General features: G+C 44.4%; 1 protein-coding gene across 2 annotated transcripts in view; it reads right to left on the bottom strand.

The window, feature by feature from the left end:
- SCTR (secretin receptor) overlaps window positions 1-16,996 on the bottom strand; it is a 70,630-nt gene extending 53,634 nt beyond the window's left edge. Inside the window, exon 1 of one of the 2 annotated variants that reach the window (XM_032479302.1) lies at window positions 16,435-16,996. In XM_032479302.1, the coding sequence (XP_032335193.1) occupies window positions 16,435-16,518 (84 nt within the window). In that variant the 5' untranslated portion in view covers window positions 16,519-16,996. The remainder of the gene's footprint in view (window positions 1-16,434) is intronic. The other variant, XM_032479301.1, reaches the window with a different exon arrangement.
- Between the last annotated feature and the right edge of the window lie 7,431 nt (window positions 16,997-24,427).

Below are 24,427 nucleotides of genomic sequence, written 5' to 3'. Positions count from 1 at the left end.
AAATCCCAAAGAGGATAAATCTAAAGAAATCCACACCTAAGATACATCATCATAAATTTTTGAAAACTAACAACAAAGAAAACAGTCTGGAAAGCAGCCAAGGAAAACAATCCCTTACCTGTAAGGGGAACAACAATTAGAATGGCAACTGATTTTCCATCAGAAACCAGGGAGGCCAGAAGAAAGTGTTGCCAAAAGAAAAAAACTGTCAACCCAGAATCCTATAGCCAGTAAAATATCCTCCAGAAATGAAGGGGAAATAAAAACTTTCTCAGATAATAAAAACTAAAAGAAATTGTTGCCAGCAGACTTACTTTAAAAGAATGGCTTAAAAAACTTCTCTAAACAGAAAGAAAAAGATAAAAGGAGACTTGGAACATCAGAAAAGAAGAAAGGGGACAGTAAACTGAAAATGTGGGTAAATACAGTAGGTTTCCCTTTTCCTCTTCACTTTTCTAAGTTAATGATTAAAGGAAACATTATATCACTGTCTCATGTGATTCTAAATGTATGTAAGGGGAATTTTAAAGACAATTATATTATAAATGGGGGATGAAAGAATGACCTAAAGAGAGGTTGACTTGTGTACATTTCACTTGAACTGGTAAAATGATATCACAAGTAGACTGTAAAAAGTTTATATATATATATAATGTAATAACTCTTGGAGCAACTGCTGAAGAAGCTATTCAAAGAGGTACACTCAAAAACACCGTAGATTAATCAAAATGAAATTTTAGAAATTGTTCATATAACCTACAGAAAATCAGGAAAAAAAACAGAGCAATGAAAAACTAAATGAACAAACAGAAAGCAAAAAGTAAAATGTTGGATTTAAGCCCTCCCTACCCATAATTATAATAAATGTAGATGGTCTAAATATACCAATTAGAAGAGCGATACTGGCAATTGGATTTAAAAACATTTCTAAACTAAGTGCCATCTACAAGAAACTCACTTTATATATAATGACTTGTGCAGAATGAAAGCTAAAAGGATAAGAAAACCGATATCATGCAAACATCAATCAAAGAAAGCAGAAGTGTCTATATTAACACAAGATAAAGTGGGCTGTGGAGTAAAAACAATGACCAGAGACAGACATTTCATAATGATAAGAGGAATAATTCATCAAAAATATAGTAATCCTAAGTGTGTATGCACCAAACAGCATAGATGTGCATGCAGCAAAAACCGAGAGAACTGAAAGGAGAAATAGATCTACAAATACAGCTGGAGTCTTCACACCCGCTTCCAGCAATTGGTAGAACAACTAGACAGAAAATCAACAAGGATCTAGATGAACAGCATCAACTAACACAATCGAACCAACATTTATAGAACACTTTACCCAACAACAGCAGAATATACATTTTTATCACGTGCCCATGGAACATATACTAAGAAGACCATATTCTGGGCCATAAAACAAAATTTGACAAATTTAAAAGAACCAATGTCATACAGAGTATGTTTTTTGACCACACTGGAATCAAATTGAAAATAAATAACAGAAACATAAGAGGAAAACCTCCAAATACTTGGAAACTAAGAAACACACTTCCAAACAATCCATGAGATCAATATTTAAAAATTAGTCAGTGTAGCCTAGCATATTAACAGGTAAAGAAAAATAAATCACAGATCATATCAATCAATGCATAAAAAGTATCTGACAAAAGTTAACACCAATTTATGATAAAAACTCTTGAAAAAACAGGAACAGAGGGAAATTTCCTCAATTTGATAAAGAACATCCACAAAAGCCCTATAGCTAAAATTACACTTAATATCAATAGACTGAATGCTTTCTCCCTAAGAATGGGAATAAAGCAAAGACATTTATTCTCATCATTTTTATTCAATATAATACTGGAAGTTCTAGCCAGTGCAATAAGAAAAGCAAAGCAAAGCAAAGCACAGCAAAGCAAAGCGAGGCATACAGATCAGAAAAGAGGAATATCTATTTCCAGGTGACATTGTCTATATAGAAAATCTCAAGAAATCTACAAAAAATTTCTTACTAAGTAAGTTCAACAAGGTCTCAGGATATAAGCAAAACATTTACAAATGAACTGTATTTCTATATATGAGCAATGAACACACGGACGCCAAATTAAAAATATAATAACATTTGCAATCTATTAAAATAATGAAATACATAGGTGTAAATCTAACAAAATGTGTACAGGACTTGATTGCTGAAAACGATAAAATCCTGATGAAAGAAATAGAAGATCTAAATAAATGGAGAAATATATTGTCTTAATGGATTGGAAGATTCAATATAGTAAATATACCAATTCTCCCCAAATTTATACACAGGTTTAATACAATTTCTACCAAAATCCCAACAAGCTTTTTAGAGTTATAGACAAGATTATCTTAAAATTTATATGGAAAAGCTAAAGAACAAGAATAGTTAAAACATTCTTTTATTCATAATTGCTAAACTTGGAATTAACCTATTATTCAATTGGTCAATGGATAAACCAACTATGGTGCATGAATAAATTGAATATTATTCGAAGATAAAAAGAAATTAGCTGTTAAGTCATGGAAAGACATGGAAGAACCTTAAATACATATTGTTAAGTGAAAGAAACCAATCTGAAAAGGCTACATATTGAACAATTCCAACTATAGGACAATCTGGAAAAGGCAAAACTATGGGGCCACTAAAAAGATCAGTGGTTGCCGGGGGTTTAGAGGGAAGGAGGGAGGAATGAATAGGGAAGGATGAATAGGTCAAATACAGGGGATTTTTAGGGTAGTGAACCTACAGTGTAATACTGTAATGATGGATATATGTCGTACATTTGTCAAAACCTGTAGAATTTAAAACACAAAGAATGAACTGTAATGTAACTTATAAACTTTAGTTTATGTATCAGTATTAGCTCATCACGAGTAACAAATGTACCACATTAACACAAGATAGTAATAATAGACACTGGAGAGGAGGGGTTGAGGGGGTATATGGTAATTCTTTGTATTCTCTACACAATTTTTCTGTAAACCTAAGTCCACTCAACAAAATAAATTCTATTAATTAAAAAAATAAGTGGGAGGAATCGGTTCACTTAGTTTAAAGATTTACAGTAATCAGAACAGCATGGTATTAGTAGAAAAATAGGCAATGGTTTTAGAGCAACTGGACACATATAGATAACAAAATGAACCTTGAATTATACAAAAGTTACCTCAAAATGATCATGGACTTGAGTGCAAAATACTAAACTAAAACTCTTAGAGAAAAGCATAGGAGGAAATCTTCAAGATGTAGAGCTAAGCAAAGATTTCACACACTTAACACAAAAAGCACAATCCAAAAAAGGAAAAATTGATAAATCGGACTTACCAAAATTAAACTTTTGCTCCATGAAAAACTATGTTAAAAGGATGAAAAGACAAGCTACAGACTGGGAGAACATATTTGCAAGCCACATATTTGCAATCCTCAAATAAAGACTCATATCTAGAATATAGAATGAACATTCAAAATGCAACAGGAAATATAAAAAATCTAATTAGAACATAGGCAGAATGCATGAAGAGACATTTTACAGAAGAAGATGGATATACAGGTGGTAAAGACGCACATGAAAAGATGTTCAACATTATTAGCTATTAGGTAAATGAGAACTGAAATCATAACGTGATATCATTACATGCTTATCAGAATATCAAAAATAAAAAATAGTGACCATAAATGCTGGCAAAGTCGTGGCATAACTAGATCACTCCCACGTTGTTAGTGGGATTATAAAATGAGACAACCACTCTGGAAAACAGGTTGGCAGTGTCTCAAGAAAAGCTAAACGTGCAACTATTCTAAGACCCAGCAATTGCACTCTTGGGTACTTATCCCACAGAAGTGAAAACTTAAGATTCACACAAAATAAACAAAGTTGTACAACAATGACCATCCTCCACCCTCCATTTCCAGAGCTTTCTCAACATCCCAAAAGAAACTCTGTACCAATTAAACAATAATTATCCATTACCCCTTCTTTAAGCCCCTGATAACCTCTATTCTACCTTTTGACTCTATGAATTTGTCTATTCTAGATACTTCATATAAGTGGAATCATCCAATGTCAGTTTTTTGGTGTGTTTGGCTTATTTCACATCCATGTTGTAGCATCTATCAAGTTTATTCCTTTTTAAGGATGAATAATATTCCATTTTATGGGTATACCACATTTTGCTCCTCCATTCATCTGTTGATGGACACCTGGGTTGTTTCCTGTTGGCTATTGTGAATGATGCAGCCATGAATATGGGTGTACAAATATCTCCTCAAGTTCCTGCTTTCGAGTCTTTTGGGTATATACTCAGAAGTGAAATTGCTAGATCATATGGTAATACTATGTTTACTTTTTAGAGGAACCACCACACTGTTTTCCTCAGCACCTGCACCATTTTATATTCCCACCAGCAATGCACCAGTGTTCCAATGTCTCTACTTCCTTGTCAATCCTTGTTATTCTTTTGTTTTAATAAGATCTGTCTTGGGTGTGAAGCAGATCATTTGGCATTTCTTTTACCCTTGATTCTTCCTTAAAATTTAATAAAGCAAGATTTTTTGCATGATGGCATGACAACTGCAGAAATGCGTGGAGCCCACTGATGTCCGTGTGACTGCAACAGTATTCAGCTAAAAGGTCGGAGTCCCTGGCTTCCAGACAGTGGCCAGCAGTGCAGGAGTGGGTTTCTCAGCGTTGCTGGGAGTGGCTGGGAAAACTGGGTGTTTGATGGAGCAACCTCTCCGGTGCCTCGGAGGGAGACTGAATGGGAAAAACGACCCCTTATTATCTAAATTACCCTAGACAAGGAGAGGCTGATATTTAGTAGTCAAATGCATGAATATTTATGCCTATGTTTCTATATAGTTATTAAAGTACTAAATATAATTTTACTTAAAATCCAGAGGAGAGACAAGCAAAGGTGAAAGCATTGCTAACGCTTATATTAAGTCTACCTCAAAACAAGAGCTATTAGCCTTGAAAAGGTCTCTTTAAACAGTTTTTTTTAATTGAATTTATATAAGTACATTTTTAAAAATTGTACTAGTACCAAAGTGGTTATAACAAAAAATGGCAGTTCTCTTGCCTGACTCTTTCCTGCTCTTCAGAGAAAACCATTTTCAACTTCATTAGCTGTTTATTTTCATTTTGATCTCCGTATTTTAAAATTACATTCTTGTACTGTTTTATTTCTTGGTTTATTCATTTAAGACATTATCCAAAACTCTCTATTATGCCTTTAATGAAAAAGAATATGAAAACTAATATCTGTATGTATATGCATGGCTGGGACATTGTGCTGTGCACCAGAAATTGACACGTTGTAACTGACTGTACTTGAATGGAAAAAAACCCTCTCTTTTATGGAAGAGAAGATTTAGATGTTTTTAAACCTCCCTGCATATGCTTCTCTCTTCTTCATCTTACATATCCTCTTCTTGATTTAATTTTTAGTTAAATGAATGGTCTGTATTTATAATGATTTATTTTGACTATGAAATACTGTTCACTGCTGCATCTAGTCATGTAAAATGATTATCTATCTTCTTGTACATTTTGTTTTTCCTGTGGTCAGTAATTACCTTGTTTTTTCATTTGACTCATTTTTCTATGTACATATAAATTTTTCCAAGTGCTCCACGAGTTTTATTAGACATCTATCAAGAATTCTTTTGTTTTACCTCTGGAGACCTCTTTCCCACAGACCCTTTTCCTCTTGACAATCCGGGTCTGACACCTGGCTGTGGTTTGGGGTATCCTCTCCCCAGCTCCCCTGGCTAGAATTCCATTTCCTAAATTCCCTGTCTTTTTCCTTGCTTTACTTCCTTGTTTTACAGAAGCACACTCTCTAGTAACTTCCTAAGAAAGCATATCTAAGAGTTAAATTTTTGAATATTTGCAGGAGTTTAAAAGCTCTTATTAACTTGATTAATTAGCAAATTAATTAATAATTTGGAGAGAAAATTCTAGGTTGAAAATCATTGTCCTTCCAAATTTGAAGGCATTTTTCTTCTCTTCCTGTTTGGTGGCTAAGAATTCTAACGTTGATTCCAAATCTTTTCTACATGACTTTTTTGTCTTCTCTTTAGAAATATTTAGGATTTTTCCTTCATTTTTAATTTTGAAATTCTTTGAAGAAATGGTTCTTTTTCTTTTTCTTTTTATTCATTGGTTGGGTACTCAGTAGTCATCTCTGTCTGAAGATTTGTGTTCTTTATTTCTCAGGAATTTAAAAAATACTATTTTATTTATTTTATTATTTCCTACCTTTGTCTTCTGTATTCTGTCTTCCTGGAATTTTTGTTAGTTGAATAATGGACATCACGGACCAATCCTCTAATCTCTTCGCCTTTCTCTATGCTTCTGCCGTTCTGTCTCTGTGATCTTTCTGGGCTATTTTGTGGACATTGGCTGTTGAGTTTTCTAATGAACACTTTGTCATCATACACTTAATTTCCAAGCAGGCTTCCTTACTCTCTGATGATTCCTTTTCCCACAGCATCCTCTTTTCCACACTTCCTCTTCTGGGCTCTGGCATCCTTTTTTTTTTTTTTTTAAACTAATAATTCTCAGGTTTTATTTACTTTTATTTAAAGTTTACAAATTTCAGTGGGACTCGCTCTTTTTTCACAGAATATCACTCTTACTGCACTCCTCCATCGAGAGCTTCCTTATTAAGGGAATTCAGCAAAATACATACATCATTTTGCCATCCACAAGGCAGATAGCATTTAATTAGCAAAGCCAGGAGTACCAGAGAACAGTCTCAAAGTAGCACTTCAGATAAGAGACGCTTTCCCCACCTCTGCTATGACTAATGGTTTCTGCAATTCATTTTATGCTCATTGCATCACAGAATTTCCCCTGGAGAATATTAAATTCAAATGGATGGACAATGCTTACAAATTAAAATACTCTATGTATATGCTTGCAGCAATCATGAAGTCATCCAGCATCCTCTCTCAAGAAACTCTATTTCAGAATGTTCGCCATAGTCATGAGTTTTAAGTTTTCTCCTCTCCGCATGGTCTCTGGTTCCTCTGAATTTCTTTCTCCTCTTTCTTCACCTCCATGTTGGAGGCCTTCCTCAGTGCCACATTTACAGCACTTAAGTGATCCTGGGAACCACTGTGAGCCTGAACCATTTGTTGACTGATGGACTTCACTGTAAAATCATCAGGCCGAGAGGGACCCCAGGGTCAGGTCCATGGGGTGTTTCTCCTCCATATCTGGGGCCTTTCTAGGGTGCTGCAGCCAGCAGCACAGTTTCTCATTAATGCCCCCCACCCACTGTAGCCATTTGAGTTACTATTTTTCTCACCCTCCATTTCCCAAAGAGTCCTTAAAAACCTCTACTTCACTCTTATCTCTTTGACTTTGTGGCTTTATCCCCTTTTCATTCATTTACAGTCATTTGAAGGGAGTTCCCGGGGGCAGAGAGATTAATCTGCCAAGTGGTTACTCTGGCATTTTAAACTGGATATCCTAATGTGATGTTGTGATATAATAAGAAATATGTATTTGGCCTTTGTCCCTGATTCCTGATACAACGTTCCTAGAACCCCTGAATTTCCTGAGTGATGGGGTGAGAGGAGCATCTTTTGTTATATTATTTGGTCTTAGTCTCCAGCTCCTGATCGAAGTACTTCTGAGATCCGTGGCATCTCCTAGTATTTCCAATGTCAGCCTTTGTGTCTCATTCAGCACCTAGTCACAGTGGACAAGTTCACACCTGCTGTTTGATACTGTGTGACTAGCTTCCACCATCCTTTTCTTTCTGTATGCTAATAAGATGACTGCTGGCTGAGGGCGCCTAGATAGCTTCAGGATGGGGGCTGGTAACCACAAAGACCAACCACGTGGTTAGAGGGTTAGAACTTTCAGCCCCACATCACCCCATCACCACCACCACAGAGGGAAAAGAGGCTGGAGATTGAGCCAGTCATCAACAGTCGATGATTTAATCAATCCTAGTACATAATGAAGCCTCCATATGTACCCTATGGGGCTTAGTGAGTTTCTGGGTTGGTGGCTACCTCGAGGTGCTGGGAGGGTGGCGCACCCAGAGAGGGCACAGGAGCTCCACGTGCCCACCTCCTTACCCTATGCGTCTCTTCCATTGGCTGTTCCTGAGTTGCACCCTTTATAATAAACTAGCAATAGTAAGTCAAGCACTTTCCTGAGTTCTCTGAGACATCCTAACAAATTATCAAATCCAGGGAGAGGATGGTGGGAATTCCCAGTTTATAGCAGGTCAGTGAGAAGCACAGGTGGCCCTGAACAGTGTCTGAAGTAGGAGCAGGCTTGTGGGACTGAGTCCTTAACCTGTGGGGTCTGTGCTAACTCCAGGTAATGAGAATCAAAATTGAATAGCATCATAGGACACCCAGCTGGTGTCTGGAGAACTGGAGGATTGCTTGTCAGTGTGGGGAAAAGCACTAGGTATTTGGTGTCAGAAGTAAAGTGTTTTCAGCAGAAAGCACCAGAATCATTGGTACTGAGAATAGGGTGCTGGTGAGGAGGAAAAACAGTGCCTCAGAACCAAGTACATTAAAAAAAAATATTTCCCATAAATTTAATGAGAGATTGTCAGGAAACTTTACTAAATGGTGCCTTTCTTTATTATTTTATTATTTTAAATGGCAGTAGATTTTACATATGCTTTCCTCCTTGGTTTCAGAATTTGAGTCCAAGCCATCTTTACATCTGGAGCTTTAAAAATATTGCAAAAATCATGTCAAAGTTTGACTTTTTAAATACTTGGGCCTCAAAATTTCTCATGGAACTTTTATCTTCTCCTGAATTTTAAATTAATTTTCTCTTTTCTTGTGGATCACAAAATTCATAGGCCTTCACCTCATCTGTGGCATGTCACACTGTACTCCAAGGCTCTGAACAGAACAGCACCGGTTGGTACTGCCAGCTAGCTTCTCTGGGCCTTTCTTCAAAGAGCCCTTTGACTTTCTGAACTAAATCTTTCCCAGGTCTACTGCAGAACTGTGGCACTGGTATCTGCCCCTTGCTGTCCTGGGTGAATTCCACTTTTTTGTATCCCATATTTTAGAATCAGTTTTTGCTACGTTAGGGTGTCACCTACGATAAAGCCTTTAAGAAAAAGTACTTACGTTGTAAACTTGGGGTGACTTTGCACATCCAGTAGCGTCTCTGAAGGGAGTACCACCCTTTGTGTCTGACTCAGCACCTAGTCACGTGGGCCCGCTAGAGTGGACAAGTTCACGCCTGTTGATTGAGGATTGTGTGACTAGCTGCCACTGTCCTTTTCTGTGGGGAATTTTCTCAGATGGCCGGCATACTTTGAGGTGTCTGCTCAGCCTATCAGCCAACAGCTCCCCACTGGAAGGACCTCTTCATCTCAAGGTGGGTTGGTTCATGCTGGGAGATCTTGTCTCATTGATTAGACCAAGGGGAAAAGCCTAACCCAGTTTGGAATAACCTGCTTTCTTCTCTGGATATTTGGTATTGGGGTGGGGAGTAAGGTCAATGTCTCCCATTCCTCAAGCATGTAGGCTTGGAAGCTATGGGGCAGCCATATTTTACCCTTTAAAAGGCAACAGTGGGGAGGGTATAGCGCAACCAGTAGAGTGCATGGTTAGCACGAACGAGGTTCTGGGTTCAATCCCCAGTACCTCCTCCAAACAGAAATAAACGAATAAATCTAATTACCTTCCCCTCATCAAACAAACAAAAGAAAGAAAATAAAAGAAAGCAACTAGAGAGAGAGAGTAACAAGACAGATCCCACAATAAGAGAGGAAAGGTGCCATGAGAGAGTTTTGTTAGCTATTTCAGAGTCTAATTTTGGACTTTCAAATCCAAAACAATAACATTTGGGAGGAGATATGATGAAGCCTAATGAATTAATGAAATATAATGAATATATAATGAAACCTAATGAGACCTAATGAGGGTGAAGAGACCCAACACGACTTACCACACTTTACAATATAATCACTCACCTGCCAACTTGAGACTGGAAAGAAATAGCTTCCAGTGGGGGAGAAAAGGAAATACTCATCTGGTTTATACAATGAGAAAAACAAAGAGGGAACTCTATCATACAGCCAGTTTGAAACACAAAATGTCATCATGTATCGGACACTTAGGATGCCCAGCAATCTACTCATCACTGGGAGCGTGGAGGTGAAGGGACACACTTCCCGCTCTGGAAGCTCACAGTCTGCAAGGGAGTCCAGAGAGGCCAATGGCCAGAGTCCATGGTGAAGGCCATGGCCAGATCATGATGGACCAAAAGGGGCAGCACGGGACCCCCAGGAAGTGGCTCCACCATTTAGGCAAGAAGTCATTCCCAGAGTAGCAACACCCCAACAAAGAGGGGGCCCAGATGTGACCGTGACTGGACAGAGTCTGCAGAAGCAGGTGGTGTGGGGGTGAAGGCAGGGGATAAAGCGGCTTCCAGGTGTCTGGTTTGGGTCCCTTGATAGCTTCAGGAACAGGGAAAACCAGGAAAAGAGATGGAAGCTTAGGAATTGACTAAGATAAGTTTGGTTAAGAAAGGCTGGATTTATGACACGGTAGGACAGCCAGGGAAGATCACAGGGTAAGAGCAAGCAGGTGAGGAGAGCAAGGGCCAAAGATGGAGCCTGGGGATCTTTACACGCTGAGAAGAAGGAGCATGAGGTGGAACAGCATGAGAAGCGGGATGTGGACCAGGAGCCTATGGAAGGCAGAAGCCAAGGGAGAGGAGACTGGAAAGGACAGCGTGTTCCTGCACTGAGTGCCTCCAAGAGGACGAGGTCCCCTGGGTCCCCTGCCCACTTCACCCAGGACAGTCTGGGTGTATGCCCGCTGTCTTGATGTCATTACTCCTAATGTCATCAATCACGTGGTCATTGTGGGTTGAACAAAGACTGAAAAGTGTCTAGTGAATGTGGCAAAACCCGGGTCCCTGGTAAGACTGATGTCAGTGCGTGGTGGGGCGGGAGCCAGGTTGCAGCAGGATGAGAAACAACCGGAAGTGGAGGCAATGATCACGGACAATTTTTCCAAGAAGCTGGCCGTAAGGGGCAGAGGTAGAACCGTGGCCAGAAGGCCGGAGTGCCGAAGGAGGGCCCTGTACCTCCTGGCTGGACAGGCTTGGGCAAGTGGGCCAGCTGGTGGGAAAAGCCAGTCAGGTGGAGACAATGGATTCTGGGTGCAGTGGCTGCCACGTGTCATCTCAGGACAAGTCACTGAGCGTGCTGGGGCAGGGGTCGCCAGCACCTTGTAGGGACTGGCCGTGGGCAGGAGTAGAGCCTCTGTACCTCTCGGGTGGTGTTTTGGACCAAATGTTTGTGCCCCCCCCACCCCACCCAGCCAAAGACTACATTGAGGCTCTAACCCTATTTGGCTCTATTTGGAGACAGGGCCCATAAGGAGGTAATTAAGGTTAAAAGAGGTCATAAGGGGTGGCCCTAATCTGGTAGGGTTAGTGTCCTTATAAGAAGTCACCAGAGATTCTCTCTCTCTGCACCCACTCAGAGGAAAGGCCACGCAAGGACAAGACAGTCACCTGCTCTGCAAACTGGGAAGGAAGGGAGGTCTCCCCAGCGCTGACCATGCTGGCCATGATCTGGGACTTCCAGCCTCCACAGCTGTGGAAAATAAATGTCTGTTCTTTAAGCCTCCTGTCTGCAGTACTCTGTTACAGCAGCTCCAGGCAGACTGAGACAGATGCTAAGGAAGGAAACAGGAGGGTACAATTCAGACACACTGATAAAGGCAAGATCAAGGGCAAGTTCATTCCTTGACTCTCAAGAAATGGGAGGGAAACCTGCCTGCTGAAAATGAAAGAGGAGGTGATAAGGTCAGAAACTGGAAAAGACACGCGGACATCAGAGACAGCCTCTGCCAGCCACGGGTGAGGGAACTGATGCTGGGCACGCGGGGATTCTGGAGAAGACTGGAAAACTCAGGAGTCCTGGCACATGATGGGCTGGACCCAACAGGGATGCCCCTTCCCCAGATGCCCCGTGGGATCTTCAGGCATGGACTGTTGAGGCTGGGTGGGTCCAGGGTATCCTGTTTTTTCGTGTCCACACAAAGGTTGGGCAGCCCTCTGTTTGTAATGTAAGCAAGTAGATAGGATCTGAGTGTTGTGAATTTTACCTTGTGCTGAAGGTTGTCCCAGAGCCTGAGTGAAGGTCAGTGGTAAGAAACGTCAACTTGCTAAGGGCAGGGGTGTGGGAACCAAGTCAGGGGCCACCGGAGGGGCCGTGCTGGTGGCAGAGATCTAATCCTGGTCATTAAGTCTGGGCTCTCATCAAGGAGTGCCAGGAAGACACTATGCCCTCCCTTGGCATGAAAGGGAATGAATGACAGGGTGGGGGGCCTGGGGACAGGGTGGAGGGAGGGGGGCTCTATGAAAACTCTGAAAGGGGGTGCCAAAGCCAAGAGGATTCCCCCCAGCAGTGTGGGAAGTGTACCTCCTGTTTGTTTGATTTCGTGACCCCACGCTCTTCTCCAGCCCCCTCAATAAGATGCTGTGTGTAATTCAGTATCTGTCTCATGTTTTATAAAGTGATTAGATTAAACTGAAATTACTGTCATTTTGCAGTTTGGGAGAGAATTTGTGACAGCCTGTTGGGCACCAGAACCCAGAGCAGGCCTCTCTTTGAGAGCAGAAGCACATGCTGGTTAAGAATATGTGGGTCTGAGATCTCATGCCACCAGGTCCCCCTGGGGGAACTCGACACATGACTTCACCTCTTTCTGAGCCTCAATTTCATCATCAGCCCAATGAGGGTAATAACGGTCGATGCGAGGAGTGGATCAGAGAGTGCCGGTTAGGACTCAGCGGAGTATCTGGTGTGAAATCAGTGCTCAGTAAGGGAAGACTGTACCACCATCACTGCCACCACCACCATCATCATCATCAGTCATATTAATTTTGAAAAAGAAATCCACAAATACTTCCTCAGAAAATTAGAAGGCGATTGTTCAGATATATAAAAATCCCAACGACATTCTTCTCAGAAGTATCGGTAGCCAGCTCCTCTTAGGTGACCTTTGCAAGCCTTTCTAAAATTCTGCTCACCAAGGTGCCACAGAGCTTGTCAGCCTTTGGATCCAGACGCATCACAGAAAGGGGTAGGGACCGCCACATGCCAGAGGCTTCCATGTGCCAGACCCCATGCTTGGAGATTTTGTGCTTCTTTCTTTCTTTCTTTTTTAATTTTAAATTTTAATTTAATTAATTAATTTTCTTAATGGAGGCACTGGGGATTGAACCCATGACCTCATGCACACTCAACATGTGCCCTACCACTGAGCTATACCCACCACCCCAGAGTTTTTGTGTTTCTAAACCATTAACCAAGAGGTGATGAAGAGAGGAGAGGGGAGAGCAGGAAGGGAGGGTGGAGAAGACTAAGGGAGCCATTCCCAGTGGAAGTCTTCTCACCTGGAAATGGGTTTTCATCAGGGACACTTGCTTCCGTCCCCCAGCTCAGATTCCCTGTCGCCAACCCTACTGCCCTGAATCCAATATGCAGGGAACACCTATTATTAATCCTGTTCATGCATTTCCCTGAAACATAACAACCACTGAGGCAATGCTTCTGAACCAGGAGCAGTTTGGCCCTCTCCTCTCGCTGAGAACATTCGGCAGTGTCTGGAGATATTTTCTGTTGGCACAACTTGGAGCGATGCTACTGACTTCTGGTGGGCAGAGCCCAGAGATGCTGCTAGATGGCACATGATGCACAGGGCAGCCCCTCAACAATAATTATCGGGGTCCCCTCTCTCTGCCCCACCCCCACTATCTCCACCCTATGGTTTCCTGCCATGCCAAGGGAGGGCCTAGCTCTCCTCAGGGGATCCCTTGTGGAAAACCCAGATTCAATATCCAGAATTGTCAAAGTTAAGAAAGTCTGCTTGAAAGAAAAAGCAGCCCCGCTCACCACTTAGCTCACTAAGGTTATCAGGTTGGCAGTTTGCCAGATGCCATGGATGAAAAAGCTCTGCCCTGAGTAATTATTTCTGTGATGCTTGACACATTAATGTGCAGTTTTGTAAGCAGGGCCCGCTTTCAAGATGTCATTCTGCTACCTGCTGCTGTATGAAACCGCCACAGCTTAAGACAGTCACTATGGATACTGTCATCCTTTCACTCATTCATTCGTTCACTCGGCCAACACACACTCTCTGAGCTCCCTCTTACACTGTGGTGGGCTCTAGGGCTAAAGGATGAACAAGACGAAGTCCCAGTGCTCAGGTTCGAAGCACGTGTATTGAGGACAGGTGTGCTGGTAAATTATTATAATATTGTTCCAGGTAAAAATCCTCATTAGATGCATGGGAGGGGGTACAGTAAAGGGAGGTGGGGTCATGGTTTCCTACGGAGATCTCAGAAAACTGCCCCATCAGCCATCACCGTTTTTCAGTCCACTTGACCTTCATGACCACCCCCTCCATTAGAAAGATGCCTATGATTCTCGCCAAGAGGAAGCCCCAAATGAATAGTTGTTTGAATACCATTAAATTTGAAAATCAAATGTCTGACCACTCAGAGTCGAACAGAAAAAAAAAAAAAAAAAAAAAAAAAAAACAACCCAGTGTTTCATAGACAGGGAAATAACTCCAACCAAAGTAAGTCAGTTCCATTCTGAGAAGGAGTTCTCACTAAGAAGTGTGAACCTCAGGTCTGGATAAGCCCATAAAATAACCAGAGAACCAAGACTTACAGGAAACCACCTCGTAGTAACACAGAGCAGCACATGAGTGTATGAAAATGATGTGTAAGGACAAGGGATGTCATGGACAGAGTGCTAGGGGGTTGGGAATCAAGAGATCTGGGCTCTAGTCCCAGCACAACCACAAACTGGTGGTGGAGCAGGTCCCTTCTCTCAGGGGGGTCTCAGTTTGTGCCTCTGTAAAAGGAGGGGAGAACTGGATCAGAGCATAATGAAGCATCCTTCTAAAGCACACACTGAACTAAGCAAAGGCTCTCACTTCCCCCTCTGTTTATTCCTGTGATACTATGAGGGTCCCCTGGAGATTAAAATGTGGGTTGAACCTGAGTCCTGAAGCCCAGCCACCTGTTGTTTCCTTCTGACAATCGCTGCATTACCGCAAATACTTAAAAAGGAGGCTGGAAGGGTCACAAAGAAGGAGCTGCTTCCTCCCATCCCTGGGCACCAACAGCACACCTCTAGGCTGCATTTGGCTTTGAACTCTCCCCAGTGTCTCAGGTGGCATTTCCCCAAGCTCAGCCTAATGAGTGGATGCCCTAGCACCTTCCCACGCCAGCACGGAGGAGAGGAGGCTCCAACATCACCAGGGAGCTGGGAATGAGAGCCCCACTCTGGAATGCCAGGGAGCTGCCGGAAAGATGCGCCCCTCCCGAGTGTCAACCCTCACTTCCATCATCTTGGGGAGCAGGTTTTTCTTATGATCAAACAAGAGAGGACTACAAGAAGGCAAGGCCATTGGACACCAGGAAGGATTTGCCCAGGACAGAGACTGGAGACTCGTAATTGGGTGCCCAAGCGCTTTCCCTGGGGAGTTCTTGGGACAGAGGCCCTGGAGGCCAGTTTGGAATGTTGATGGAAAGGAGTCATTCTGGAATCTGCACCCCACTTCCCACCCTGCCAGGCCCTCCTCATTGCTTCCATGCAACCAGTCCAGGTGCAGCCACTCTCTTATTCACAGATCCCACAGGGAGAGGCCCTGGTGCCCTGGAGTTTCTGTGGGAAAGGAAAACAAGCCACTCGCCCTTCTGCCTTCTCTTGTCTCTTCCAGCTCCTCCCTGGACCTGGTTTGTGGAGATGAGCTTTTCTCAGGAGTCCCCAGACACACAGACATTAGGAAGCCAAACTCCACAGGAGAGAGGAGGGAGGGAACTGTAAATGGTCCCATCACAGACTCGGAAGCTGCGGCCAAAGCTTTGGGAGGTTTTCCCATTCGCAGCCCAGTGTGTGTGAAAATGTCAAGGCTTTGGCGCGGATAGACCGGGATTCAGTTGTCTTTTCTTGAGGCAAGATTTTTAGTCTTTCCAAAATTCGGTTTCCTTGTCTGTGAAGTGTGGGTGATAATCTCCACCTAGAAGGGTGACTATGAGGTTTCAATGAAATAATGCAGGCAAAGTGCCCAGCACACAAAAGGCATTGCCAGGGGCGGCTCCAGAATTTCCGTCTAGGAGAACCTTAGGGGAGCTTCCCGGAGGAGGGGGTAGGGTGGAGGGCAAGAGAATTTAACCTAGTGGTGCCTTCGCCTGGTGCGTAAGCTATTTTAATTTTGGAGGAGGGGGCCTTCTGGAGAGGAGCTGATAGATTACAGTTGTTGAGGATGGATGGCGATGGGGGTAAGGGTTCCTACTCCTCAGCGGAAGACCTGGGGGGTCCCCTTCCACCCTCATCCCGCGCGGAACCGGAGGGGCGCGTACTCACGGTGTGTGCGGAGCAGGCGAGCAGCAGCAGCAGCAGTAGCAGTAGCAGCAGCAGCGGTGACAGCGGCGGCAGGCGGGGGCGCATGGTGCCGGGTGTCCTCCCCGCTGGCGCCCCGACGGCCGCCTGCCCGTGCGCACCCGCCGCTCGGGAGCTCAGCGTTCCCCGCAGGCTCTCGGACCCCGGGCGGCCGTCGCGTCTCGGGGAGCCATGGCTGGGCCAACCGACCCGCGGCGGGCCCGGGACCGCTCCTGCTCGGACGAGGTGCCTGCGCGCTAAGCCGCCCAGCCCACTGATAAGGCCGCGGCGCTGCGTGCGCTCCGCCACCCAGCCCCGACTGGCGGGGGGCCGGCGCGGAGGCCGGCAGGGGAGGAGGCGGAGGGAGGGCGCGGGGCCTGCAGCCGGCTTCCGCAGGCTCGGCCCGGGGAGGGGGGCGGAGGACGGCAGGAGAGGGCACGTGGGCTCAACCTTCCACGCGGCAACACCCTCACGTCCGGCAAGAGCCCTCTCCAAGGTCTGGGCCACCCCTGCCACCCCTTAAGCTGCATGAGGCTGGGCTACCCCTGCCCCCTTTTTGAGCTGTTCTCATCCGGAGCGACGCATCTAGTAATACCCACCTTCCGGCTGGAAGAAGGTTGGGCTCGTGCCCTGTGACACAGCGGGTGCTCAGTAAATCCCTACTGCATCTGTTCTGTGGGGCAGCTACTCTATTTCCGATTTTCACTTTATTTCTCTTCCTTACTAGTTATTCAAGCCCATTCCAGAAAGTTTCACACCCATGAGCGCCAGCACACTGGAAAGCCTCTGATGATCAGGTGGGATCAAGGAGGACCCTCTGGTGCACTCAGGCGTTTGGGGCTGTGCAGAAGGTGAACCGCCCAGAGGCTTTGTGCTTCCTGGTGTCCCTGGGAGGTTATTTAAGCATCAGGCAGCTATGCCCAGTAGCTGCTCATCCTGAGTCGGAGTGCTCAGATATCCTGGAGGTTGGATGGTTGGCCTCTCAATACAAGGCACCCTCAAGTGGCTTTTGCAGACCCAATTTTTTTCATTCTCTGCCCTGGTGCCCACTCCCTTTCCTTTTGTCTCTCCTTCTCCATCTTTCTCCCAGGCACTTTTAAGTACATAAGCTCATTGAATTCTCCCTGAACCCCTAGGTGATTTTATGCCTGTTAGAGGAGGGCACTGAGGGTGGAAGAAGATCAATGACATTACCAGGAGTGGGTGACTCAGAAGATCAGATGGGAAAGCCTGGATCTACCCTCCCATGGCTGACCCTGATTCTAAGTGAGTGATCTCCACTCAGATTGCTAAGCAGCTGTTAAAATAACATGCGGTAGCCCTTAGCTGTCTTCCCTAACTGAAGAGGCTATTGAGAAGGTGAGGCTGGTAAGTCACGGCAGAAACAGAAGGGGAAAAAAGGCTTTCAGCAATCCCAGGTCCACCATCAGTGCTCAGCACTTGTCAGCCTAATGTAGACGTAACCACTAACTCACTTTTAGGAACTTCTGCTACACAAGTGTTTACCCGAGGGCCCATAAAATATGTGCAAGGATGTTTGTAGAATCTCTATTCCAGGGACAGAAAACAGGAGGTAACGTGTGTGGAAGGGTACACTTAGCTCCACCCTCAGTGTTTCCTTCTTCATGGAGAACAGCTATTAGTATAATCATCCTTGCTCTACCCGCTCATTAACCCCCTCCCTCTCCACCCTCCCCCCACACACGGAGGTGAGGCAACCTCTGCATGAATGATGCATTTGGGATAAGGATGGCATGAGGCTCTACACATGCGCGCACACGCATGCATCTTTCCTTTGATGGCACTCCCACCTGCGGAGAGCCTGTGACTGGATAGCCCTGGACCAGGCTGTCACTGGAGGTCAAGGCTCTGACTGCCTCAATCCGGTGTGGCCAGTGGCAGGTGGAGGTTTATCTAATTCTGGCCCGCAAGTATAAACCACATTCTCCAAGACAAACATTATCACCAACAAAAGTGATATTTGGCCGCATCTGTCTTAATCTTATTTATCAATTAGTTCAAGATTCAGGCTGGAAAGAAAAATGTTACTGACTGGGTCCCTTAAACCTCAACTCCCTCAAGGTGTAGTTGAAAGTGCATGAAGTAAGACTTGCCGTTTTTACCCTATAGGCTTTCATGTTGCTTGAATAGTTTCTGTAACCACTCTCTATGTTGCTTTTTTTAATGAAGAGACAAAGGGAAAACAATACAAATTGCAATCTGTGCTCTAAACTGGAGCCTCCCCATCTCCAGTGAAAAAGGGAAACATTCGTCCTGGGCAATTCAATAAGTTTCTGGCCTGTGGCAAGCCATTCTTCCTTACATAGGAGGCTCTGTCTCTCAGAGTACTGAAAAAAGGATCTGAAGAGCTCTGTGAGAGGCCCTTTTACAAGCCTTGGATGCAGCTACTGACTTTGTAACATCTGCCTGAGAAAACAATTTCATAACAGGGGTGGAAGGAAGAGGGTCGAGAACTAATGATGTATTGAATATCTGCCACGTGCAAGGGAGTCTTTTAATCATTTGGGGACTGTTATCATCGCCAAGCCTCCAAGACTATATATGAGAGAGATTTACTTTCCTTGATTAATATGATGGAACTTGAGGCTTGGGGAAGATAAGCATGTGCCCCCAATAACACATCAAGGGGTGGGGCCCGGATTTGATCCCAGGACTGAGCCCAAAGCTCCTGTGTCCTTTGCACTGTACAAGGATTTCTCTCCATCATGAGGATGAGTTCCTTACCATCAGGGTTTCCCAAGCTGTTTGCATGAATCATCTCATTTGATCCTCAAAACAATTTCATGGGCAGGTAGCAGCAGCACTCAGGGGCTTGCAAAAGAGAGAGTACCCATTCCTCGCATGGTTTCATGGAAGGGATTTTAATGAAAGGATGGTGTGCAGAGGTGTGGGCAGGGTTAAGGGGACCAACAAGCCATGGGAGGGCCCAAGGTTCAGCAATAGTGGGTCTGAAGGGGGACAAAGACCCTCCCTGACCAAACTCTACTCAGGGTCCTCTGAGCCCTCTTCTCGACTAGGCTTTGACCTTGGCCCCATCTGTCTCTGGCCTGCCCAGCCCATCCTCTGCAAGGATCCTGCCCTCTGTTTACTGAGAATCCTCCCCCCTTGATATCTGATCACCCCTGATATCTCATCAAGTTCCTCATCCCCCACCTTTGATGTCTAAATCCTGTCCTGCCTTGAGCAAGAATGCTGTTAAGTCAGTTTAGCAAGAATCTCCCTACTCCACATCTCCTCTTAGTAATCTTGCATCCCTTGACACCCTCACCCTGCTCCTTGGCTATAAACCCCCGATTGTTCTTGTAGTCAAAGCTGAGCCCCAGCTCTCTCCCCTATTACAATACCCTTATCATAACTTCTTGAATAAAGTCTTCCTTATCAGTTTAACAAGTGTCAGAATAATTTTTGTTTGTCTTTTTTGGAGGGGTATGTAATTAGGTTTATTTACTTATTTATTTTTAATGGAGGTACTGGGGATTGAACCCAGGACCTTGTGCATGCTAGGCATGTGCTCTACCACTGAGTTATATACTGCCCCCAGAATAATTTTTCTATAACATTTCTCTAAGAGAGAAAGCAGTGTTCCCCAAAGCTGGCAAGAGCTGCCCTCAGAAGTGGAGCCACCCTTAGGATCTTAACCACAGAGGAAGGCAGCCCTTGTCAAAAGTGACCTGGCAAGGGGGTCAGGTGGGAGGAGAGAAACCTTGACCTCTCTTCTGCCCCCTGAATCTCCCGGAGATGCCTTCCATTGGCTGAACCCAGCCCAAAGCCAGAGACAAAGCAGACAACTTGGGGAGAAACTGTCCACAGAGTTTAACCTCCTGGGTAGAGAGGTTAGAAAATAGAGTTGGGAGAGATGAGGCAAAAGGAGAACAACCCCACCTGGAAATATCATATCATTCTACCCATTTAACAGATGGAGAAGCTGAGACTGATGGCGCTGTAACTCAAGATCACACAGCGGGGAGGTGGGATTGCTGGTACTGAAACTCTGGTCTTTTGAGCCCCAGCTGTTTCCATCACGTTTATACCCATTACCTCCCAATCTAGTAATGGAAAACCGCAGCAATTATTTCTTATCCTTTCACAGTTCTAGGGGTTGCCTGGGCTCAGCAGGCAGTTCTGGTTTAGAATGTCTCACGTGGCTGCAGTCGGACAGAGTCACTCCAAGATGTGCTGGCTCAGGGGGCTGGAGCTGGAGCAGCTGGGGCTCCTCACTGTCTACCTCTGTCTCTAGGTGCTCTCCCCACATGATCTTGGCGTCAGGCAGCTTCAGGGGGCCTGGACTTCTTGCATAGTGGCTCTTGGTCTCAAAGACGTTTGTCCCAAGAAAGAGAGAGCGGGTGGAAACTGTACTGTGACGTATGACCCAGCCTCGGAAGTCACCGGTGCTACTTCTGCTGCTTTCTGTTGTCAAGACGATCACAAAGCCTGCCCAGGTTCTAGGGGCAGCAACATAAACCCCACCTCTTGATGGGAGAGCAAGAAGATCCTGGAGGACAACGTGAGACCATAGATACTGTTAGGGTGATTGTGGGGAAGTACTGTATGTCCGCCCTCTACATTTCATTAGAACCCCCATGAGTGACTGAGAGGGGGCCATCTCTTTGATTTTGGTGATTTTTCAGGCCTCAAGTCTAGTCCCTTTCTCCTAGTTACACTGCGGAGGTGGAGTGAGGCATCCAAACCTAAGTCACGACCGCCCCAAACACTAGAAGTCAAGTTCTCATCAGAGTAATTTTTAAAGTTATTACCCTGAGGATGGGAGATCCTGTATTTGGTTTGAGGGTAACTTGTTCTCTGATGGTTTCATACAGCTATTCTTATCACCCCAGTGAAGTAGAATAAAGGCTAAGGGCTGAAGGGCACCAGAATCTGTCACCTTCAAATATGCCACTTTGCCATAAGGACAATTTTGAGCTAAAGGCAATTGAGAACCCGCAGACACAGGAAAAGCTCTCTTCTTCCCCGGAACTGCCCCCAAATGAAGAATAAATATGCCCTTTTGTAAGGAAATTTCTATTTGTGAAAAATCTATATACCTGGAAAAGAGCTACTCCAGGAGACAATGCTTATCAGCTAAGAGACGCCTGTCTGAAACTCCTCACCATAATGCTCCTTCCCTCTCCTGCGTAGCCTGCCTCCCCCACCCGGAAGCCCCAAACTCTCTTTTCCTTTGTTTAAGCCTAATATGGTATATAAACCTCAATCATCTGGTCGCCTCTTTGACTCTCATTTCCTTGTGGGAACGATGCCTAGGTAAGTAATTAAAACTGCTTTTTTCTCTGTCTTTTATCAGATTGATTTGCAAGCTTCAGCCGTTGAACCTAGGAGGGGAGAGTGAGTAAGATTTCTCCTCTCCTGCAGTGCAAATCCCCCTCCCCCAAATTAAATTTAAAAGTTTCCCCGGTGTCAAAAGGGAAAGAGATCTTGTCTTCTCTCTCTTTTTTCCAGTATTTCGTTTAGAAAGAGTATAAATCCCCTCTGTTTCTTTGAGATGGAGGTAAATCTCTATAAACCTGGATAAGCCTCTCACCAGTTTTGCATCCTAGGAATGTCTTTCTAGAAGGTCCTGGAAGCTTCTATTTGAAATGTGAACATCAAGCAAGATGGTGCACCATCTTCCTAATGCTGTGAGAGATTAGCCCAGGTTCTCGGCTCCAAGTTGTAGTTCCCTGCTCATCAAAAAGATAGGAGTTTTCTTTTTCCTTTGGTAAAGGCAACTAGCATATGTGCAATGGATTGTATCCGCCTGGCTATACAAAAGAGTGAGATTTCTGTTTGTCTTTGCCATCTCTTTTGTGGATTGCCGGTGATGTGCATCAGAGACTGGTTTAATGCTTATTCAGTAATAAACCTGATTCATTCATTTCTTCATTTTGTGGGAAGGGGTCACCTGATTGGCTGCAGACTTATTTGTAACTACATCTGAGACAAGAAGGAAGAGGGCAGGGCACAGCCATTCAAGAAGTAACATAGCAATTAACACCAACATGGCAGGAGATTTGGCTTCCAGTAGACCCTGAGCTTCATTATATGCTCATTGTAATACATTAGCATGGTGAATGACACACACACACCCCCCACCCCCGCGTCGTGACAGTTCCGAGGCTGACCATAAAAGGTCAAAAAGTGGGCAGTGATCCAATTCCTGAAAACCTCAGCCCCTTCCCCAAAAGTAGTTGGAATAATCCTTTCACTTGTTACCATATGAAGTTACCGAGCCCATAAAAATGAACAATCCCCACACCTCGTGGCTACTCTTCCTTCTGAGTGAAACAGACTGCACTCTGTCTATGGAGTAGTGTAACTACTTTTACTTTAAACTAAGCACCCAACTCCGACACCTTGTGGTTCTTCTCTTGCCTTCTGAAACAGCCTGCACTCTATGGAGTATGTATCTCTCTAAATAAATCTACCTTTACTCAACTGTGGCTCACTCTTGAATTCTTTCCTGTGTGAAGACAAGGACCCACATTTGGCAGGACACATCCCAGGGACTCAGCCTGAAGACCTGGGACATGGACATCCTCTCACCCCACATTCATTTTCCTGTATCACTTCTCCAACAAGAAATTAGGTACAAACACACACACACATATTTGCCTGTTTCCAATAGAAATAAACACTTGTTGGAGAACTTAAATTAAGTACATTTATTCAATGAATATTTATCGAGCGCCTACTCTGTTCCAGGTTCTGTGCCAATGATAGAGGCCTGGGGAAACTGTCTGCACAAAGCCCATGGTGCTACGATTGCACCATCAATCATAGAAAGATGCCTGAGGCTGGTAGTCAAAACTTTAGAAGCTTGCACAGCCACACATTTAACAAAGCTATTGGTTGGCTGAAGTAAGCCACTGTAGAATGTTCAACAGATACCATAAACTGTGATAAGTTCTATAGGAGCATGTACTGAGGGACCAGACTGAGCCTTGTGGGTTAACGTCGTAGGCTGAGTCACATCACTCATCATTTTTGTGGGTGAATTACACTTGAATATTGACCATTTTACAAGGTTCGACCTACTAGACATGTGTTGGTTGTGTCTGGCCAGCCTCCGTTCCCTCTTCTTCTGGTACAAGGAGCTCCCTTCCCAGCCCCCACTCTCAGATCATGTGGCTTGGCTGGGGCCTTCACCACCAGCAGCCCACGGGTGAGCACGTGAACCGGACCTGGGCAAGGAGCGTCACCTCCACCAACTGGCCACAGTGATTGGTTCAGGGATGGGCACATGACAAAAGCTGGGCCAATAGGAGAGGCACCAACAAAAACCTAGGTACTGGCACCATGCTCAAGTTAGGAGCAAGATGGCAGGCTTTGAATGTTATGGAGAGATCCCGGAGACAAAGGAAGACTAAATCCTAACACCGTCCTCTGGCACCTACGTGCAGCTGTGATGGAATCTTCTCTTAATAGATAGATAGATAGATAGATAGATAGATAGATAGATAGATAGACAGACAGACAGACAGATAGATAGGCAATTTTTAATTTTTTGTAACTTTTCATTTCTGTCACTTGTAGCAAAAAGAGCCCTGACATACACTTAAGGAAGTCCTCTCAGGAAAGTGACACTTGAGCTACAGGGTCTGGTTGGGGGTGGGGGAGTGTGGGGCGCACTGGGGAAGGAAGGGGTGCCCAGGTCTAAGCCTTCACCAAATGACTACACCCATGACATAAACTTGCTCTGCCCCTTCAGCTGCTCAATAAACCAAACAATAAGGTCTGTTCTCTCCTGCATGTGAGCTCTTCTGGGAGTCAAGCTAATGTATTATTGATGAACCATAAATAATGGGGCACGCATGATTTCCTATTCAGTGCTGAAGTACAAAGGCATAACACTGACATTTTAATGAGGTTTTTATGGTCCAGCTTCACTGTTTACACTGGAAATGGGGGTTCGCTGTCTCAGAAAAGCAGTTTTTACTTTACTTTTCTTATTGTCCTCCTCCAT

The sequence above is a fragment of the Camelus ferus genome, chromosome 5, assembly GCF_009834535.1.
Source record: "Camelus ferus isolate YT-003-E chromosome 5, BCGSAC_Cfer_1.0, whole genome shotgun sequence".
NCBI lineage: Eukaryota > Metazoa > Chordata > Mammalia > Artiodactyla > Camelidae > Camelus > Camelus ferus.
This window is presented reverse-complemented; position numbering and strand designations above follow the sequence as displayed.